This window comes from Mesoplodon bidens, assembly GCF_964165515.1.
Source record: "Mesoplodon bidens genome assembly, chromosome: 3".
Taxonomy (NCBI): Eukaryota; Metazoa; Chordata; class Mammalia; order Artiodactyla; family Ziphiidae; genus Mesoplodon; species Mesoplodon bidens.
In genome coordinates, this window is record NC_138178.1 from 167,604,583 (window position 1) to 167,622,475 (window position 17,893).

Consider the following 17,893-nt stretch of genomic DNA (forward strand, 5'->3'; position numbering starts at 1 on the left):
TACTCAATTTCCTGTTTTAGATTTTGAGGAAGCTCACCTCCAGAAACCTTAGGTTTTATTTTATCTTGATATTCCACAGTTAAACCTAAGATGGTTACAAAATATAAAAAGAGAACTGCCACAGTGAGGCACAAAGGTGAAATGCTAGGATGGAACTTATTAGTGAAATGATTAAAGGAAAAATTTTAAATAGTGATTTTAAAAAACGGAAATTGGAAAACTTTCTATTTTGCATGTTTTTTTTTGGAAAACTAGACTCTAGATCATGACTCCATTTCCCTTTCAAATTGAAAAATATTAATGCTCCTGAGTTTGAATCTAAGCCAGGTGTCTGACACTTGGAGGCCTGTGAATCTTGGGGTGCATTTGGGTCTCTCACCGACTGACCACAGCCCTTCCAGTGACGGATTCATTCCAGTTGCTGGGTCCCTGTGTTTGGAATGCTGAACTTCCTCTGGAGACCCCTGTGCAAGTTACTTTTTTGCTCAAATTGTAAAATGAAATCTCTCAGAAATGCCCCAATGAAATCACAGAAAATTTTGAACTTGAATCAAATGAAACATGGTATTTCCAAGAAATCCATAATACTTTTAAAAAGCCTCTGAATAACTGAAAGCATAGAGACAGAGGAGAAGTCCACCTAGAAAACCTCCCACTTCTACCCTGTGGTGGGGACAACATCGCTTCCATAACTGAGGGCTGTGTGCTACCTGCTAAAACAGACTGTATCCAACTCAGCGGGTTCTATCCAAGCCATTTATTTGAAACGCCAACTATATGTAGGATAAAGTCAGTGTTACATGCTTGTCAGTAACAGTAGAAAAATAGAACCAGTGGAAACCTTTGTACAACTGCAATGATACTCAAAAGAGAAATGTATCATTTTACAATGCTTCACACAGACGAATTCAAGTTTGGAGGTACCTAAATAAAAATACTATATATTTCTTTAAAAAACACTATGTACATTTGAAGCGTAAACAAGTTTTACAAAGTACTGGTTATGCAGGTTGTAGAAAACACTTGCATAGGACATGAAATCAGTTTAAGAAAAATTTCTGAGCCTTTAGCATTGAAGGCACTTGACTTTATACCAGTAACAGCACAACCACAAGAAATGCAGTGTTGTAGAAGATACCACCTCTCTGATGCACAGATGTGGTACATAAACAGCAAGTGGAGTTCAGGAATCTTTATCGTTCAGCCACCCCACCTAAGAGCAGGATTCCGTCCCATGTGCCCATGGAACCCAGATACACAGTCACGTGCAGGTACACGATGAAGCTTCCAGAGCTCATTTCAGCTCTTAGACAGAACCCACGTAAACACACAGACACAAGAAGTTATTTTCGAGACACACACTTGCAAGTAATCTTTCTATAGAAACGGCCACAGCATTATAATATTCAGAATATGGAAGATTGACTCATGGTCTGAGGCTTTTCTACAGGAAAAGAAAAATCAAAAATCTTGCCAATACCACAATTACATAACACCTATTGCAATCGACAGGACAAAAAGACAACATTTCATAAAACACTGTTCGTACAACAGTGTTAATGGAAAATAATACAATACCCTTTAGTGTGTGACGGTAATTCTTTTAGTAAGGTTATCTGTAATGAGGTTTTAAAGTAAACTCCTTAGTAGACAAAGTAAACCACTGCAGAACGGGGAATAGCACCCATCACTGCTGCTTTAATAGTAACTTTCAACAGTAAGTTGAAGGTCAACCAAATAATTAAAAAAAGAAAAAGTCAAACATTTCCCTTTGAGTTCAGTCCTAAGATAAAAACATAAATGCCTTAGAATTGCAAAACCAGTATCTTACAAGTGTTTCAGGGAACACATTTTCCCCTAGAAGGCGGATTTAAACATGAAAATACATATTTTGATGAGTAGTTACTGAGAATTGTTCATCTTTCACCTCTAGAGACCAACACGCGGGGATCATCTTTGCGTCCCGCTGCTGCCAACACATGGGGGTCATCTTTGCACCCTGCTGCTGATGCTGCATATGCTGTTTCCCCTTCATCATCACCTAAATCCAAAGGGACAAGTATGGTCCACTGCTACTACAGCTTGAACAACAAATCCAAAGAAAACGCAATAAAGAACAGCTTTTTAAGGAAGCATAAACAAGAATTAAGTTTCATAGAGTTCAACCAAAGAAAAAAAAACTCAAATAAAAAGAACTCATTTAAAATCTACCTGGTTACCAAAATGTCAGGAGAGATTAGGTCTAGGGACATGCCTAGAAAAAGCTACAGGGGCGTGTGAGAAAGAGTATGTATAGTACATGGTAAATTCAAACAACGATTTTTTCAGGAATAATTTTTGCCTTTCATGCTGCTATCTTTTTCCCTTAGGAGTCACAGGTGACTCTGAACTGAAATTACTCATCAAAATCACAAAACTAAAACAGAAATATAAGCAACAGACCAACAGCATCTTGAAGAAATGTAGATCTTCTCCTTCCGCTCCAGGATCTAACTGGTATTCGCTAACCTCAGCACGGCGGACACCAAAGGTAGCGATTGTCTAATGGCCTGATTGTCCATGGCCTCGAGAGGAGATCTGGTATGTTGAGATTTGGTTCTCATGAAATTTCTACACCGAGTAAAATGCTAGGTCCCGTGGCCTAAATTTTATATTATACATGTTTATTTCTGAGAGCAATCTTACTCAGACTTCACATTTATCTTCGTACAGCACTGAAAGATTTTAATGCTTAGTAAGCATTAAAGAAAACTGAATAGATGGGTTCAAAGGCCAGAGGACATAGCTACTCAACCTACCCTACTGACCATACTTCACAAGATACATTAAAAGTCCACTAACACCTACCCTAACACAAAACCCACATCTGTTTACCTTCTGGAAGTCACAGCAGTCCACCATCCACAGCACGTTTCTCTCTATACATAGAGTTTAGCCAGGTATGCTACTAAATTATTAAAAGCAAACTTCATAAATTAAATAAAACTATGAACAGTGGCCACTTCTTTTATAATTATGTTTTAGGGATGTGAAAGAATATTTAATAAATTTTCAGAAAAATGCATGTGTGGCACCAATAGCTCTTGTCTAACATTAAAAAAAAAAACAGGTTGGAGATGAGAAAGATTTCCCCCACCAACTATGTCTACTCACTCTTATTTGCAGTACCAGCACAGCACAGTCTGAATTCAGAATAGAAATTTAAAACTGTATCAAAATAATTCATGTCAACACATGTATATAAATACACATTAAGGAATATGATGGAATTAACACTTTGTGTTTCTGAGGAGAGACAGACTGAGATTGGCTTCAAAAGACACCGTCATCTATTACAAAGTCAAAAACCTCCTAAAAACGAGAACAAAGTCCTAACGTTTTTCATCTTTAAAAAAAGGAGCCTCAAAGGCGACGATGTGTAGCCGACCTCACCGTAGCCTGGTGTTGACTCTGGGAGATCTGGGGCTCGGTGTGCAGCTTGGCCGACATCGCGGGATGCACGGGCAGCAGCTAACTAGCCAGGCAGCAGAGCGAGTGGCAGCGGTTTGCCGGTGTAGACAGACAAACTTATGTGTTCCCCATCTTTTAAGACTACCTACTGTTAGGATTTTTAAAAATGTCAGATTATTCCTGAGTGTATATCCACAGGGTAAAAGTAGGAAAAGATTGTAAGAGAAACTACAGTTTCGGGAGAAATCAGAGTTCTTGACACCCAATAGAAACCTATTTACTTAAAAGTGCATGTCATTCATTTATATGGTAGCTTGTGAAGGCTCCCTAGCCCTGCATAGTTTTAGAGTGAGTGTGAGTGATTCAGAGTTTTATATATATATACATACACAGAGAAGAGGCTTCCAAACATCCTTCACGGGAGGGAGTGTTCAGAAAGTCTCTTTTCTTCTAAGTGCTACGGCTGTGTGTGTATGTGTAAAAATAGAAAGTGAATGCTCAAATAATGTTGAAGTGATTTAAAAACTCAAATACTAATGTATTTACATTGGAGAGTAAGAAAAAAACAGTCCTTAGCTCACACATTGCCCTTCTAAGGGAGAGGATCTTAAAAGATCCCATGTGCTCAGTGGTTCAGTAAAATCCCAAACCAGCGTCCCCAGTGGAGTTCAAGTAGGACATGTAGTGTTTCACCGAAGAAAAAAAAAAAAAGGTTTCTTTTTCTTTTTTGGTGACAAAGCATTATGCATTATACAACAACTTCTTTAAAGGACACCAAAATTCAGACACACTTTGAAAAACACTTAAAAGAAAATATATGCTTACAAACACCAAATGACATCCGTAAGGCTGAAGCCCTTTTGTTGTTGTTTTTTTTTCCCACAGAGAGCAAGACAACTGAAGGCAGCAAGCAGTCACTCCCCGGACTCATCTGGAGAGTCGCAGCTCAGAACCAGCAACCCCGTAGGGCAGGCTTAAATTACTTCGCTAATTCCACTTCTTTAGGATTCCAGGAAAGCCGATGACTTTAGAACCTCATCTAGTGAAACTCTAGTCCACACTACCAGAATCTGCAGTGATTCTAACAGCATCTGCACTGTGAATAAAGCAATAGCTTGAGTCTGGACACAAAAGGCTTTTCTCCTTCTTGTTCTTTACGGAACCAGGAAACTTCAGGATCCTGACTGGATTCCTGCTGGAGGAATGAAGACCAGCTCCCAAGACTTATTTAAAAAGTACGACATTAGATTTATGAAGACTGAGCAGGAAGCTTTCTGAACTAAAACAATTACTGAAAAGAGAGGAGCATTTTGATGTGCTGTTCTTTGGAATTTCTATAATTAAAAAATAAACACAGAACTATTTCATAAGAAAATACATCTTAGTGTGCAATCCAATGCACGTGGAAATTGCTAGATGAAAGGTAAAATGCAAAAAAGTATGAAAATACAGTCCTTTAAATGTGGCAATAAAGTTTAACATACTGATATAAAAACAATACAGATAAAAGTACAAGTGCAAAAAAATTCCATCATTTGTAAAGAGAAAAAAAAAAGTGCCAGCTTGCTTGCTCTTAAAAATGCTTCCCCACACAATTGTTCAAACACAAAATAGACAGATGCAGCATTCAAAATAACCCTCTTAGCATGCCATGTCTAATAAACATGTATATACAAAAACTAGAATAAAATAATGTGAAACTGAGTTATCAGCTGGCATCAATACTCTAAGTTGTTGGGTTACATCATAAAATGGGATGTTTCACATCTCAGGCACAGACGACTTGGAGGTTGCTCTCAAAGGGCAGACTTTTTGTAGAGGAAGTCTGGCTTGCTTGGTGACCTCCTTCCTCTGCTGATTGAATCTTCCCTTTCCAAATCTGTATTTCGCTGAGCTCCATGGCCCAAGGACTCGCTGTCTGCCAGTCTTCTACCAGATCTCTCTTCTGGAACTTCAGAGCTACATGCAGAATGTGAAGGTCTGTTAGGAGTCAGCCCAAAAGTCAAGTCAGTTTCCACTGCTGTTCGCCCCCTGCTGTGGGCTGGACCGTTGCCGGCATTTTCTGGGGCTGCCAAAGGAAAGTCCGACCTCTGGGGAGGCTGCTCAACAACATCGAGGTGTACCGGCTCATTCTTTTGTCTGTGCAGATGCCCATCAGGGGAAAGTGGATATTCTCTCCTAGCTTCTTCCTGCTTTTTAGGAGAGGTCTGGCCAGGTAGGTAGGCTGACTTTAAGCCACTTGGTGATGCCTTATTGTGGCTATACAAATCGGGACCAAAATATCCACCTTGCGAAGGGGAAGGGGTGCGTCTGCCAGGAGCCGGAGTAGACGGTCTACAAGCAGCATTCGAGAAGTCATAGAAATCTGGATATTCCTGCTGATTTTCTCGAGTGTCTGTTTTTTGCTCTAGTGTGTGTTTCTTTCGAGATGTGTGTGTATGCCTCTGTGGAATACACGATAGATGCTGGGGAGGCCCTGGTCCTACTTCAGAAACTGACTGGCTTAATTCTGTGTCTACAGCAAGTTCGGGAAGCCTCCTGTCCTTGAGTGACAGTGTGGACACTCCCATGGCGATATCTGGCATTAGATCATTTAGCACAGGTTGTGTACACTGCAAACAGAAACAAAACAGGGGGAGGGTTAAAAGAAAAAGGCCCGAGACTCCCTCTTTTTCAAATGATGTTCACTGATTTTTGTTTCCTCATTAGAAAAATGAAACATGCTCTTTTATTTTGGATTTTTTTTTTTTTTTTTTTTGGCTGTGCCATGCAGCTTGTGGGATCTTAGTTCCCTGACCAGGGATCGAACCCAGGCCCCCGGCAGTGGAAGCATGGAGTCCTAAGCTGGACTCCATGGACTGTCAGGGAATTCCCCTGCTTATTTTTTTTTTTTTTTTTTTTTTTTTTGCGTTATGCGGGCCTCTCACTGTTGTGGCCTCTCCCCTTGCGGAGCGCAGGCTCCGGACGCACAGGCTCAGCGGCCATGGCTCACGGGCCTAGCCGCTCTGCGGCATGTGGGATCTTCCCAGACCGGGGCACGAACCCGTGTCCCCTGCATCGGCAGGCGGACTCTCAACCACTGCGCCACCAGGGAAGCCCCCCCTGCTTATTTTTAAAATGATAAAAATATAGAAGACTATAAGGCAACAACCCGACAAAAACCCTTGAGATAACCACTGTTATTAGCATTTTGAAGCAGTTCTCTCACCTTTTATATTTTGCACACATATTTTCATAAAATTTAGTGCATACATAACACTGCCACTAATACTATTTAAATTACTGCATACTATTCTCCACTGTATTGACGAGGCATGACTTCTTAACCATTCTTCCACTGTTGGACCTTAAGGTTGTTTCCAATTTTTCATTATTATAAACAGGACTGTAATGAACATACAGATAAAACACCTTTGATGGGAGTTTTATTTAAAATATAAAGTAGGACTTCCCTGGTGGCGCAGTGGCTAAGAATCTGCCTGACAATACAGGGGACATGGGTTTGATCCCTGTTCCAGGAAGATCCCACATGCTGCGGAGCAACTAAGCCCGCACACCACAACTACTGAGCCTGCGCTCTAGAACCCGCGAGCCACAACTACTGAAGCCCACGCACCTAGAGCCTGTGCTCCGCAACAAGAGAAGCCACTGCGATGAGAAGCCTGTGCACCGCAATGAAAAGTAGCCCCTGCTTGCTGCCACTAGAGAAAAGCCCACGTGCAGCAACGAAGACCCAACACAGCCAAGAATAAATAAATAAATTTATAATAAATAAATAAATAAATATACAGTAGTAGAACTTTTGTAACTGTAGAACTGAGGGCCAGGCCAATAAGATGGGAATTTGGTTTATTCAACACTATCAACCTTTGCTGTTTCTTCTTTTTGGAGGGGTTTGGGGGGACAGCAGGGAAAGCAGATAGAAGGGTATAAGGTGAGGAAGGACCATAATTTGACCCAAGGCGTACACTAGTCCACAGCTTCCCAAAGGCCATCTTCCCATGAAGATTCCCTTAACTAATATATGTATCCTTTGTTCTTCTCTATATTGAACGCTATTAACAGTATGTGACTAAGCAGGCAGACTTAAAAATCACCACTGTTTTTTTCCCACATGTATTATATAAAACAGAAATTCAACCTCTAACGCAGTGCAAGATCAAGCAAAGAATTCTTGCTTCATTTACTACCTACTAGCGCCAGCGAAATGAGTGCTCTGATGGAATAGCTTGCTAGAGGCAGAGACATGCATGCGGGTTAATTTTCTGCCCGTTTTATGAATGAGGAAATGAGGAGTCTTCTGCCACATTGTTTCCGATGGTATACTCAGCTACAAGTAGCTTCCCCTTCCTGCCCCACCAAAGCCTTTGGCAGAATAGTAGACTCTACAGAATAGAGGTCAGGGCCAGACTCTAGACACGTGCTTGAACAGCACACTACGAAACCGGTAACGTCATCTGCATTGTCCAGTAACCCCACCCTTCTGGATACCTGCACGCGAACATAAGGGAAGGCCCTGGCCTACTCCCGCCGCAAACACCTCATCTCTCTTCTCCGTCCTTTTTCATCCCCCTACACTCTCTTTTTCTCTCCCTTTTCTATACTCCCTTAAGTCTAAGCGTTCAGCTTGTCAGTAACACTTCTGGACACCGCTGAGTCCCAGTAGGGCTCCTGGGGCCAAGGAAATTGCTTCTAACATTCCAGAAGCTTGTAATTTTAGGTAAGTTATTGAGGTACAAACTTACCACTTGTCTCTCAGATGCTACTGCTGCTGAGGCGGCAGCGGCTACCGTCTGTCTCCCCAGCCCTGTGGTGCCGGCACAGTCAGGTCCTGCTGCTTGAACACCTGGCAAACAGACTGGAGGGGGCACTGCTTTAGGAGCTGCTCTGGAGTGAAACAGCGAATGATTACAGGGATAAGAGAACGAACGTGAAGGGTGTTGGCTGGGAGGTCTTTGTCTCCAGCCCGCTTTGAGGTGGTGATGGACTGGGGTGGCTGGGGGGTGGTACGGCGGCGGTGGAGGTGGCAAGGGTGGATGGAAGGCCACAAAAGAGTCTGGATCTGTAAACACGGTTTCTGCAGCGGGGGTACTGCTAACTCGACATCTCCCAGACTGCCTCATTGTCAAGAGTGGACTTTCATCTCCAAAACGTTCATCAGGAAAGAACTTGTGAGGATTCTAAGAAAGAATGGGGGGAAAAACGTAGGATATTTGTTAGCAGATTTCCTAGACAGAAATTTACAGGCTGACAAAGTTAAGCGAGTACCTAGGAAAACCACATTCAGCAACAGTAAAAGGCACAACAGACTTTTCTAGGCCAGAAGCCCAAGGAAAAATTACCTCAAAAACAGTATAAAAGGGTAGAGTGCAGCAGCTATCAAGGAGAGCAGCTTAACTGAATACTCCAGAAAGCAGGTCAGTAATCTCTTGCAAGATTATGTGATAATCAAAAATAGGAAATAAAACCTAATGCAAATATGTCTTTGCTAAGAAAATAAAATTAACATTAAAAACAAAAGGAGGGGGCTTCCCTGGTGGCGCAGTGGTTGGGAGTCCGCCTGCCGATGCAGGGGACACGGGTTCATGCCCCGGTCCGGGAAGATCCCACATGCCGCGGAGCGGCTGGGCCCGTGAGCCATGGCAGTTGAGCCTGCACGTCCGGAGCGTGTGCTCCGCAACGGGAGAGGCCACGACAGTGAGAGGCCCACATACCGAAAAAAAAAAAAAAAAAAAAACAAAAACGGAGGGGGCTTCCCTGGTGGCGCAGTGGTTGAGAGTCCGCCTGCCGATGCAGGGGACACGGGTTTGTGCCCCAGTCCGGGAGGATCTCACATGCCGCGGAGCGGCTGGGCCCGTGAGCCATGGCCACTGAGCCTGTGAGTCCGGAGCCTGTGCTCCGCAACGGGAGAGGCCACAGCAGTGAGAGGCCCATGTACCGCAATAAATAAATAAATAAATAAATAAAAACAAAAGGAGGAACTAACACACCATTGTAAAGCAATTATACTCCAATAAAGATGTTAAAAAAATAAAAGAGATTAAAAAAATTTTTAAAAAGGAGGAAAAGGCATATAAGTGAGGATTCTAGAACTTTCTGACAAAATATCTGTACACTTTCGGTCTGAAATAAAAACTACAAAATACGATTCCTTACCTATTATGTAGAAATAAGTTTGATTAATATTTTGATAAACACTATATGGAAATTCTTAAATTGTAAAACTTACACAATTTAAGAGATCAAATTAAGATACAATTTAGAATGGCAAAGAGAATAGAAATGAACAGAAAACAAGCCTGTTTTAGAGATGGAAACCACAGTAAAAATTGAAAATCAAGAACCTAAAAATGGCCTGCTCCTTGCCTAAGGCCACCATACCATGTTCCCCTTTGAAAACTCAGGCTAAAGTGGTTTGCAGTCAGTGGCAAGAAAACAATTCAATCACTTGACCAGATGAAAGTAAATTTTATTTTAGGCTCTACTTTAGTTGCTGTGAAGACTACTTTACACATTTTATACAAAAATGCTACTGTTTTTTGTACCAAATAATTACTAGAAATGGGTTTCTTCGTGCTAGTTAAAAAAAAAAAAGCACTCATTCCTTGATTCTCATGCTTATAGGGTTTGAACCATCATGCAAAAAAAAAAATTCTTATAATAAAGGGGAGGAGAGAGGGAAAAAGAAGGGCACATGGAAGGTCTGTTAAGTATGTAGTAGGCTAAAACCTGATATCTAGTGACCAAACTAGGGACAGAAAGCAGCGGAAGGTCAGAATTTTCTATTTTCTCTTCCACTTCTGTTGGGCGTACACACCATGAACTTTTAGCAGTTAGCATTTATGTGCTTAATATATACAAGAGGCACAGTTGCTTTACATACAGCAGCTCTTATCTTCACAACAATTCATTTTACAGGTAAGGAAACTGATGCGCAGAGTGGTTATGTAACTTGCTCCAAGTTAACTAACTGGTAAGCAGCAGAGCCAGGATATAAAGCCAGTTCTCACTCCAGAGCCTGTGCCCTGTCCACTCTGCCACACTGCCTCTCACTGGGGGCTTTCAGGTAATCCAAGACACCAGGGACAGTCAAAGAGCATGTACAAAGAAAAAGACATGCTACGAGGGCTCCTTGGGAGGGCTCCTTGGGATATCTAAAATACTGCCTGAGTGACAGTCAAGGTTCCCTATATTTTAATTTTTTTCAAGTATAAAAAATTGAATATTTATTTAGAATTAGAAATCACAAATTGCAAATTTTGAAATATGACATATAACAACATCACAAAATCCAAAAGAATACCATAATATTTTCTTTTTTTTTTTTTTTTTGCAGTACACAGGCCTCTCACTGTTGTGGCCTCTCCCGTTGCGGAGCACAGGCTCCGGATGCACAGGCCCAGCGGCCATGGCTCACGGGCCCAGCCGCTCCGCGGCACATGGGATCTTCCCGGACCAGGGCACGAACCCGCGTCCCCTGCATCCGCAGGCGGACTCTCAACCACTGCGCCACCAAGGAAGCCCTATTTTCATTATTAATAATAACAGACAATCTAACACAAGGCTCCCTATTTTAAATGGTTTAGTGCCGTTTCCCACCTGCAAGAGCTCTGCAGCAGCATCTGCAAGCCCGAACTCTCTCAATACTCGAATCTGAATTTCATAGCTCACTGTGGCGCCTTCCCCACAGTTAAGCGCGTAGGCTCTCTGCACCTGCTCAGTGTGTCGTAGCTCCTGCAGACGTCTGACCATGTCTTTCATGATGAGGAGACGAGGAACTGGAAGAAGAGAAACAGTTTGTAGGCACAATACCTGAGCTACACAAAAGACCACCTGTTGAATGCAAGAAAGAAAGCATGTGTTTTGCATCAGAATCTTCTCACAAATTTTTGATAGTATTTTAATTTTCTGGAAAGATAGTAATTTATATACTTCTAACTCTTTTTTAAGGTTTTAAAATTTCACTGTATCCAAAAGGCTCTTGGTAATACCAAACAGCCCCTGAAGTGCATTATTAGTTCACAGCCCAGATAAAATTTTACTTGCATATATTCTCTTCTGAATCTCAGGATATTCCAAAAGTCTTTTAAATATATTCACTCTTTTATTCAAATAATTTTTTGAGTCCTGACTATCCAAAATATGATCAGATTATTCATTTAAATATAATGCCTGAAACAAGGTTACTTGCCTTACCTGGGATTTCATTTGCTACAACCGAAGGAGGGCTTGACTGGTTACTGCTGCTCTGCTGGTGGCTGATCACGTGACAGCATTGTGGCACGGCGTTACTGACCATGTAAAGTGTGTCTGGCACATTGGACATTCTAACCATTCTCAAACGCACAAGATCTGTTTGTTCCACCATCATCTCATCTAGCACTGACTGAAAGCAATTCAGTATTAACAGAATTAGTCAACCTTACCCCCCTGCTAAATCACATTTAGAGAAAGATTACTGCCATCATCGTATAAAAAGGGAATTAATTGATTGTTTCCAGTGCATGAAGCTTAAAATCAGTGGTGAAAGGAAAAAGTACCCTAATCTCTTCAATTTTTTCCCACCTCTTTAATTTTTAAAGGATCTTTTTGGAGCATCTTTGAAAAGAAAGAATCATTTGCTGAAAAATCTGCTTTTTTGAAAAAATTTACTTTTATTTATTTTTTTCTACATTGGGTCTTCGTTGCTATGCACGGGCTTTCTCTAGTTGCGGCGAGCGGGGGCTACTCTTTGTTGTGGTGCACGGGCTTCTCACTGCAGGGGCTTCTCTTGTTGTGGAGCACGGGCTCTAGGTGCACAGGCTCCGAGTAGTTGACACTTTAAATAGTTGTAAAACAGAGGAAAAAAGCAGAATGGTTGGGTCTGGTCTTTCTGAAGTAAGTTCGAGGATTAGAGTCACTCAAGCAGCTGAGGCCTCTTGGAAGGTTGAGTCTGGTGATAAAAGGCCCGTAATAAACTAGATCTACCCTCCCTTCTGCTCTTTGAGAGCATATACACACTACTATATATAAAATAGACAACTAATAAGAACCTACTGTATAGTACCGGGAACTCTATTCAATACTCTGCAGTGACATATGGGAAAAGAACCTAAACAAGAGTGGATAGGGACTTCTCTAGCAGTCCAGTGGTTAAGACTTTGTGCTTCCAATGCAGGGGGTACAGGTTCGATTCCTGGTCGGGGAACTAAGATCCTGTGTGCCGTGTGGTGCAGCCAAAAAATAAAAATAATAAATAAATAAATAAAAAGAGTGGACATACGTATAACTGATTCACTTTGCTGTACAGCAGGAACTACCACAGCATTGTAAATCAACTATACTCCAATACAAATCAGTTAAAAATAAAATTGGTAAACTGGGAAAAAAAAGTGTCAACTATTCAATAAGGGATAGATTATCATCCTATTCAATAAAATAAACCTCTCACAAATCCTTTCATAGACATATCTTAAACTAGGGACTCCAACAATAAAATGAGAAAAATTTTAAGATAACTATGTTTCTATACCCAAACACATTGTTTTGCCTGTTAATTCATTTCATTAAGCTTACTGGTGATTTCTGACTTTCAAAGACTGCCAGTTCCTCAAAAGGTCACCCCAAAGATCTTACGGCTGAACATTTCTAATAAAGGTTGCAGTATTTCATTTTCCATTACCATATTTACGTGGTGAGTTCTTTATGTTATTATACATAATGCCAACTTTTTACTTAATAGGCCTAAAATTTTGTCTTAGTTTGTATACTTATTCCAAAACTAAACACAATTTCCAGCAGCCACTACAAAAATATGTTACAAGAAGTCATGGCATTTCTTTAGTTTACAAAAGGAAGAAAATATGTATGCAATCTTCTTTCATTTTTCCCACTCTGAAGATCACAAAATACTGACGACCATTTCATTAAAATGAAAAATTTTTTCCAAGCTAACAGTTTGCAAGAAAAACTGAGATGAGAACAATGTAAAATGCAATTTAATATGACCTAAGTTATAAAAATAAAAACATGCTTGATAACTCAACATTTGGAAAACTACTCTGGTGAGTAGTCAAACTAGAATTTACTTTCACTTTCCCTATTATTGGACATTTAGGCTATTTCCAAATAGTTAAGTAATATCACAATAAATATCTTTGTGTTTATAGTTTGTAACAAAGTAGTCTAACATCTTAAAATGGTTTTTATTACCTTTGCTTCTTCTACATAGGGAGAGAACAGTCGAGGACGAACATATATTCCAGCATTTTTTTGCCGTAACCAGGCATTTGACTTTCCACCTTCTGTTGTAGGAAGCATATCTGATGGAGGAGTACTAATCAAGCCTCTTTTCATCTTGAAAAAAAAAATTTTTTTTTTACAGAAACAGAGATTTGTGGAGCACCACAATATTACAAAGATAAAAATAATTACACCCATAAATCAAAATGTTTGAACTTTAGCATTTAAATACAAATTTAGGAATATATGTGAAATTTAAAAATACTTCAAATGTTCAATAATATTTAAAGGATTCAGCAAGCCATAAAAAGGTACTACAATTTTCCATTTTTCTCTACATAGAGGAATGATGTTTTAAAAACAAGAGCTATACTAATTAAAAATATACTGAGTCAGACTAACTTTCAGAACTCTTAATGAGAACCAATTTGTTTTTTTCCTTACTCATCTGGGAACTGATTCCTCCCCACCTTACCCTCCTCAAGACAAAACAAGCACATTCCTGGGCCTGTATCTACAGTACAAAGATGGACAGTCTGCATGGTGATTAGGGGCAGGGCCTCTAAGGGAAGGAGAACTTGGCTCAAACCCTAACTCTCCATTTAACAGCCACGTGACCATGGACATCTCCTTTTACCTGGGCCTCACCTTAAGGGCCCCTAGATAGCCCTGGAGATGGGACACTGCACAACTAACTAAATGTGGTGGCCCTGTTGTTCCCACATCTACGCTAGGAGACTATAAATCAAGTCCTTATAGCCCATGAGGTGACTGTGAAGAGTAAATGAAGGTAAGGAAGATAAGCAGTGCCTGGCACAGTGCTTAGCATACACTGAAAGAGTGTTATGGTCCACAGCCATTATTAGCGAACTTTTACTGGCGACTTGCTATGTGTTAGGCAGGGGATTAAGAGCAGAGATATATATTTTCTAAGTCTATTAAACAAAAGTTCTAAAATTTTTTTCTAAACCGAATTCAGGGATCAATTTGGTTTGAGCCCCAGGTTTTAAACAAAACCAAACACTGTTTCTTTAATATTATTCTTGTTAAATATAATAAACATCTAATTGCTGCATTAAACTCATGTTGAATTAATAAAATATAGCAATAGACATATTTTGAAAATAGGAAAAAAAACCCACGACTCTAATCTGTTACAACTGTAATAATGTTGATATATTCCCTTCCAGTCTTTTTCAAATGAATTTTTACCTAACTAAATTTTAGAATACATAAAAATACACATTTTTCGTATGCTAACACATATATATGGAATCTAAAAAAAAAATGGTCATGAAGAACCTAGGGGCAGGACGGGAATAAAGACACAGACCTATTAGAGAATGGACTTGAGGACACGGGAAGGGGGAAGGGTAAGCTGGGACGAAGTGAGAGAGTGGCATGGACATATATACACTACCAAACGTAAAATAGATAGCTAGTGGGAAGCAGCCGCATAGCACAGGGAGATCAGCTCGGTGCTCTGTGACCACCTAGAGGGGTGGGGTAGGGAGGGTGGGAGGGAGACGCAAGAGGGAAGGAGATATGGGGATACATGTATATGTGTAGCTGATTCACTTTGTTATAAAGCAGAAACTAACACACCATTGTAAAGCAATTATACTCCAATAAAGATGTTAAAAAAAAGTTTAAAAAACCCCACATTTTTTTATCCTTCTTTCTAAAATTATATTCCATTATTATGTTGCTATATTAGTCTTTACAAACATTGGTCAGGGCAGGCAGCAAAATATTCTGTCAAGGAGTCATGCTATAATTTATCTTTCCTGTTATTAGATATTTAGGCTATTTCCCAAAATTTAATGATGATGCTACCAATGTACCAGCTATATTTCCCCTATGGAACAGTAATATTATTTCAAAAATCAGTGACCTAATGGGCAAAAAAATTATAACTTACTGTTTTATTTTGCTTTCTTTGGTGTGTGTGTGATGACTAGTGAGACTGAACATTTTTCTAATCAGAGTCCATAAATATTTAATTATTTTCTTTTAGTTTTTCCACATTTCAACTTAATATTTAATTCTTCAATCTAACAGGGATTAATTTTGTGTGCAAGTGAAATGAGGGTTTAACTTCAAGCACATTTCTTCCCTCTCCCACTGATGGGTTAGTATAATACTGCAGTGATTTGTGATAGCTCGCTTATTATATGTTTAATTCTTATATTAATTAGGATCTTTTTCTGGGCTATTTTGTCTTCTCTTTTATGCTAGCACCACAGATTAACAGAATTTTAAAATATACTTTACATTATGGAAGAGTTATCCGTCCTTAATTATGTTCTTTTTAGAGAACTTAAAAAAATTCTTAGCAGTTTTTTTCCAGATGACTTTTATAATGTTTCTGTGCAGTTGAATAATAAACTATTATAATATTTACAACATCATATTAAAGTTATAAACCAATATGTGAAGAATATTTATTTTTTCCATCCATTAATTACAGCAATTCTTACAGTCTAAGAAATTCACTTAAAAATTATGAAAGTAACATTATCAGTCAGCTCCATTAATTTTTACCTGAAATACAGTTATAAGATTCATTCATCCCTTTTACAATGAACTAATCTCCTTCTCTCTTGCTCTCTGATTTACTGCTATTCTTTTTTTTTTTTTTTTTTTTTGCGGTACGCGGGCCTCTCACTGTTGTGGCCTCTCCCATTGCGGAGCACAGGCTCCGGACGCGCAGGCTCAGCGGCCATGGCTCACGGGCCCAGCCACTCCACAGCATGTGGGATCTTCCCGGACCGGGACACGAACCCGTGTCCCCTGCATCGGCAGGCGGACTCTCAACCACTGCGCCACCAGGGAAGCCCCTACTGCTATTCTTAAAGAGTCTCCAAAGGTAATTTCTACCCTTTCCTTTTTTAATAAGGACTACTTGATCTACACTGATAAATGGCTGGATCAACTCCAACTAGAAACTATCCTCTTGCAAAAGTAAGACTGATATATCCACTCAACTCTCACCCACCAAACATTTATTTGTGCCACGTGCCAGACACTGGGGACACGATAGAGTACAAAACAGACATCTGTCTCTGTCCTCATGGAATTTAGTTTCATGATACTCCATTAGTAGAAATTATTTATAATGATTAAAAAAAAAAGACACTTTCTTTTCATGAAAGGGATAAATGAAAAAAGACACTTACTGCATCACTTAGGACTTCACTGTTTATAGGTAAAATATGTTCAATTCTCACAAAAGGTAAGAGAGAAGAAAGGATCTCTCTAAGCTCTTCGATGTCCAGGTCTCGTCTTTTTACACCTCTCTTGTTCACACTATGAGCAGTGCCACTCAGTAGGTTTGGCTCTATGACAGAGACAGAAAATGAGAAGTCTCCAACCAAATCCAAATTTTCAGAGAAAGGCTTTCTTTCTTCTCTAGTACACTTTCAGTAACACTCTTTATATTAAGTATATCTGCTTTAAAAAGCATTATAAATAAATTATTTCTATGTCTTAAGAAGCTTTCATAATAGAGATACTCTGAGACAAAGAAAAAAGCATGGTGTCAACAGTACAATAACATTCTTTATGATTGTTCTGCATTAAAGAATACAGAATTCTTTTCCATATACCAACTCAAAGGAGAAAAAACAACAATCTATTAAAATCTAGTTTGACCAAGGGCTTTTTCTTAAGGTTTCTCACTTTTGCGACCAGTTTTTTAAAAAGTACAATAAGGGCAATGCAGGCCAAATGTTATTTCTGATCACTGTAGGTTATCAATATGCTCATTAGGCTACTATGTATGTTTAACAGCAATTTAATGAGATTCTAAAATTATATCACCTGGTATCTTAAAGCAGCAAAACCTAATGTACACGCTATTTGACTTTAAGAATTTTATGAGCCTCCTAAGTTTCCATAATATGGGAATGTTAATGCATAAAAGTGAACCTTTTGACATCTGACGGGTAATACCACTGTCCAGAGCAGAGAATAAAATGTTTTCTTCATTGAGTATTAGTGAAAGGGGAAAATCTGAAGTGTATATATAATATATATGCTTTTGATATTGAGGTGGGAAGGAAAATTTCATATTTGGGGAATTTTTAATCATATCTTTAAACCAGGGGGCTGTATTTTTTTCTTCCTTAAAAAAATGAGATCTTTATCATTCACAAATATAAATGCTGGATTTTTTGCCAACACTACAGGCAAACTGGTATTTCCCTTAAATCATGTGATA

At 39.5% G+C, this 17,893-nt stretch overlaps 1 protein-coding gene across 2 annotated transcripts in view; it reads right to left on the minus strand.

The window, feature by feature from the left end:
- Window positions 1-742: 742 nt before the first annotated feature.
- BTBD7 (BTB domain containing 7) overlaps window positions 743-17,893 on the minus strand; it is an 81,126-nt gene continuing 63,975 nt past the window's right edge. For both annotated transcript variants that reach the window (XM_081229125.1, XM_081229126.1), the window contains exons 6-11: window positions 16,851-17,011; window positions 13,642-13,785; window positions 11,647-11,836; window positions 11,050-11,228; window positions 8,196-8,630; window positions 743-6,062 (exon numbers count right to left, since the gene is read on the minus strand). In XM_081229125.1, coding sequence (XP_081085251.1) covers window positions 5,247-6,062; window positions 8,196-8,630; window positions 11,050-11,228; window positions 11,647-11,836; window positions 13,642-13,785; window positions 16,851-17,011 — 1,925 coding nt within the window. In that variant the 3' untranslated portion in view covers window positions 743-5,246. The remainder of the gene's footprint in view (window positions 6,063-8,195; window positions 8,631-11,049; window positions 11,229-11,646; window positions 11,837-13,641; window positions 13,786-16,850; window positions 17,012-17,893) is intronic.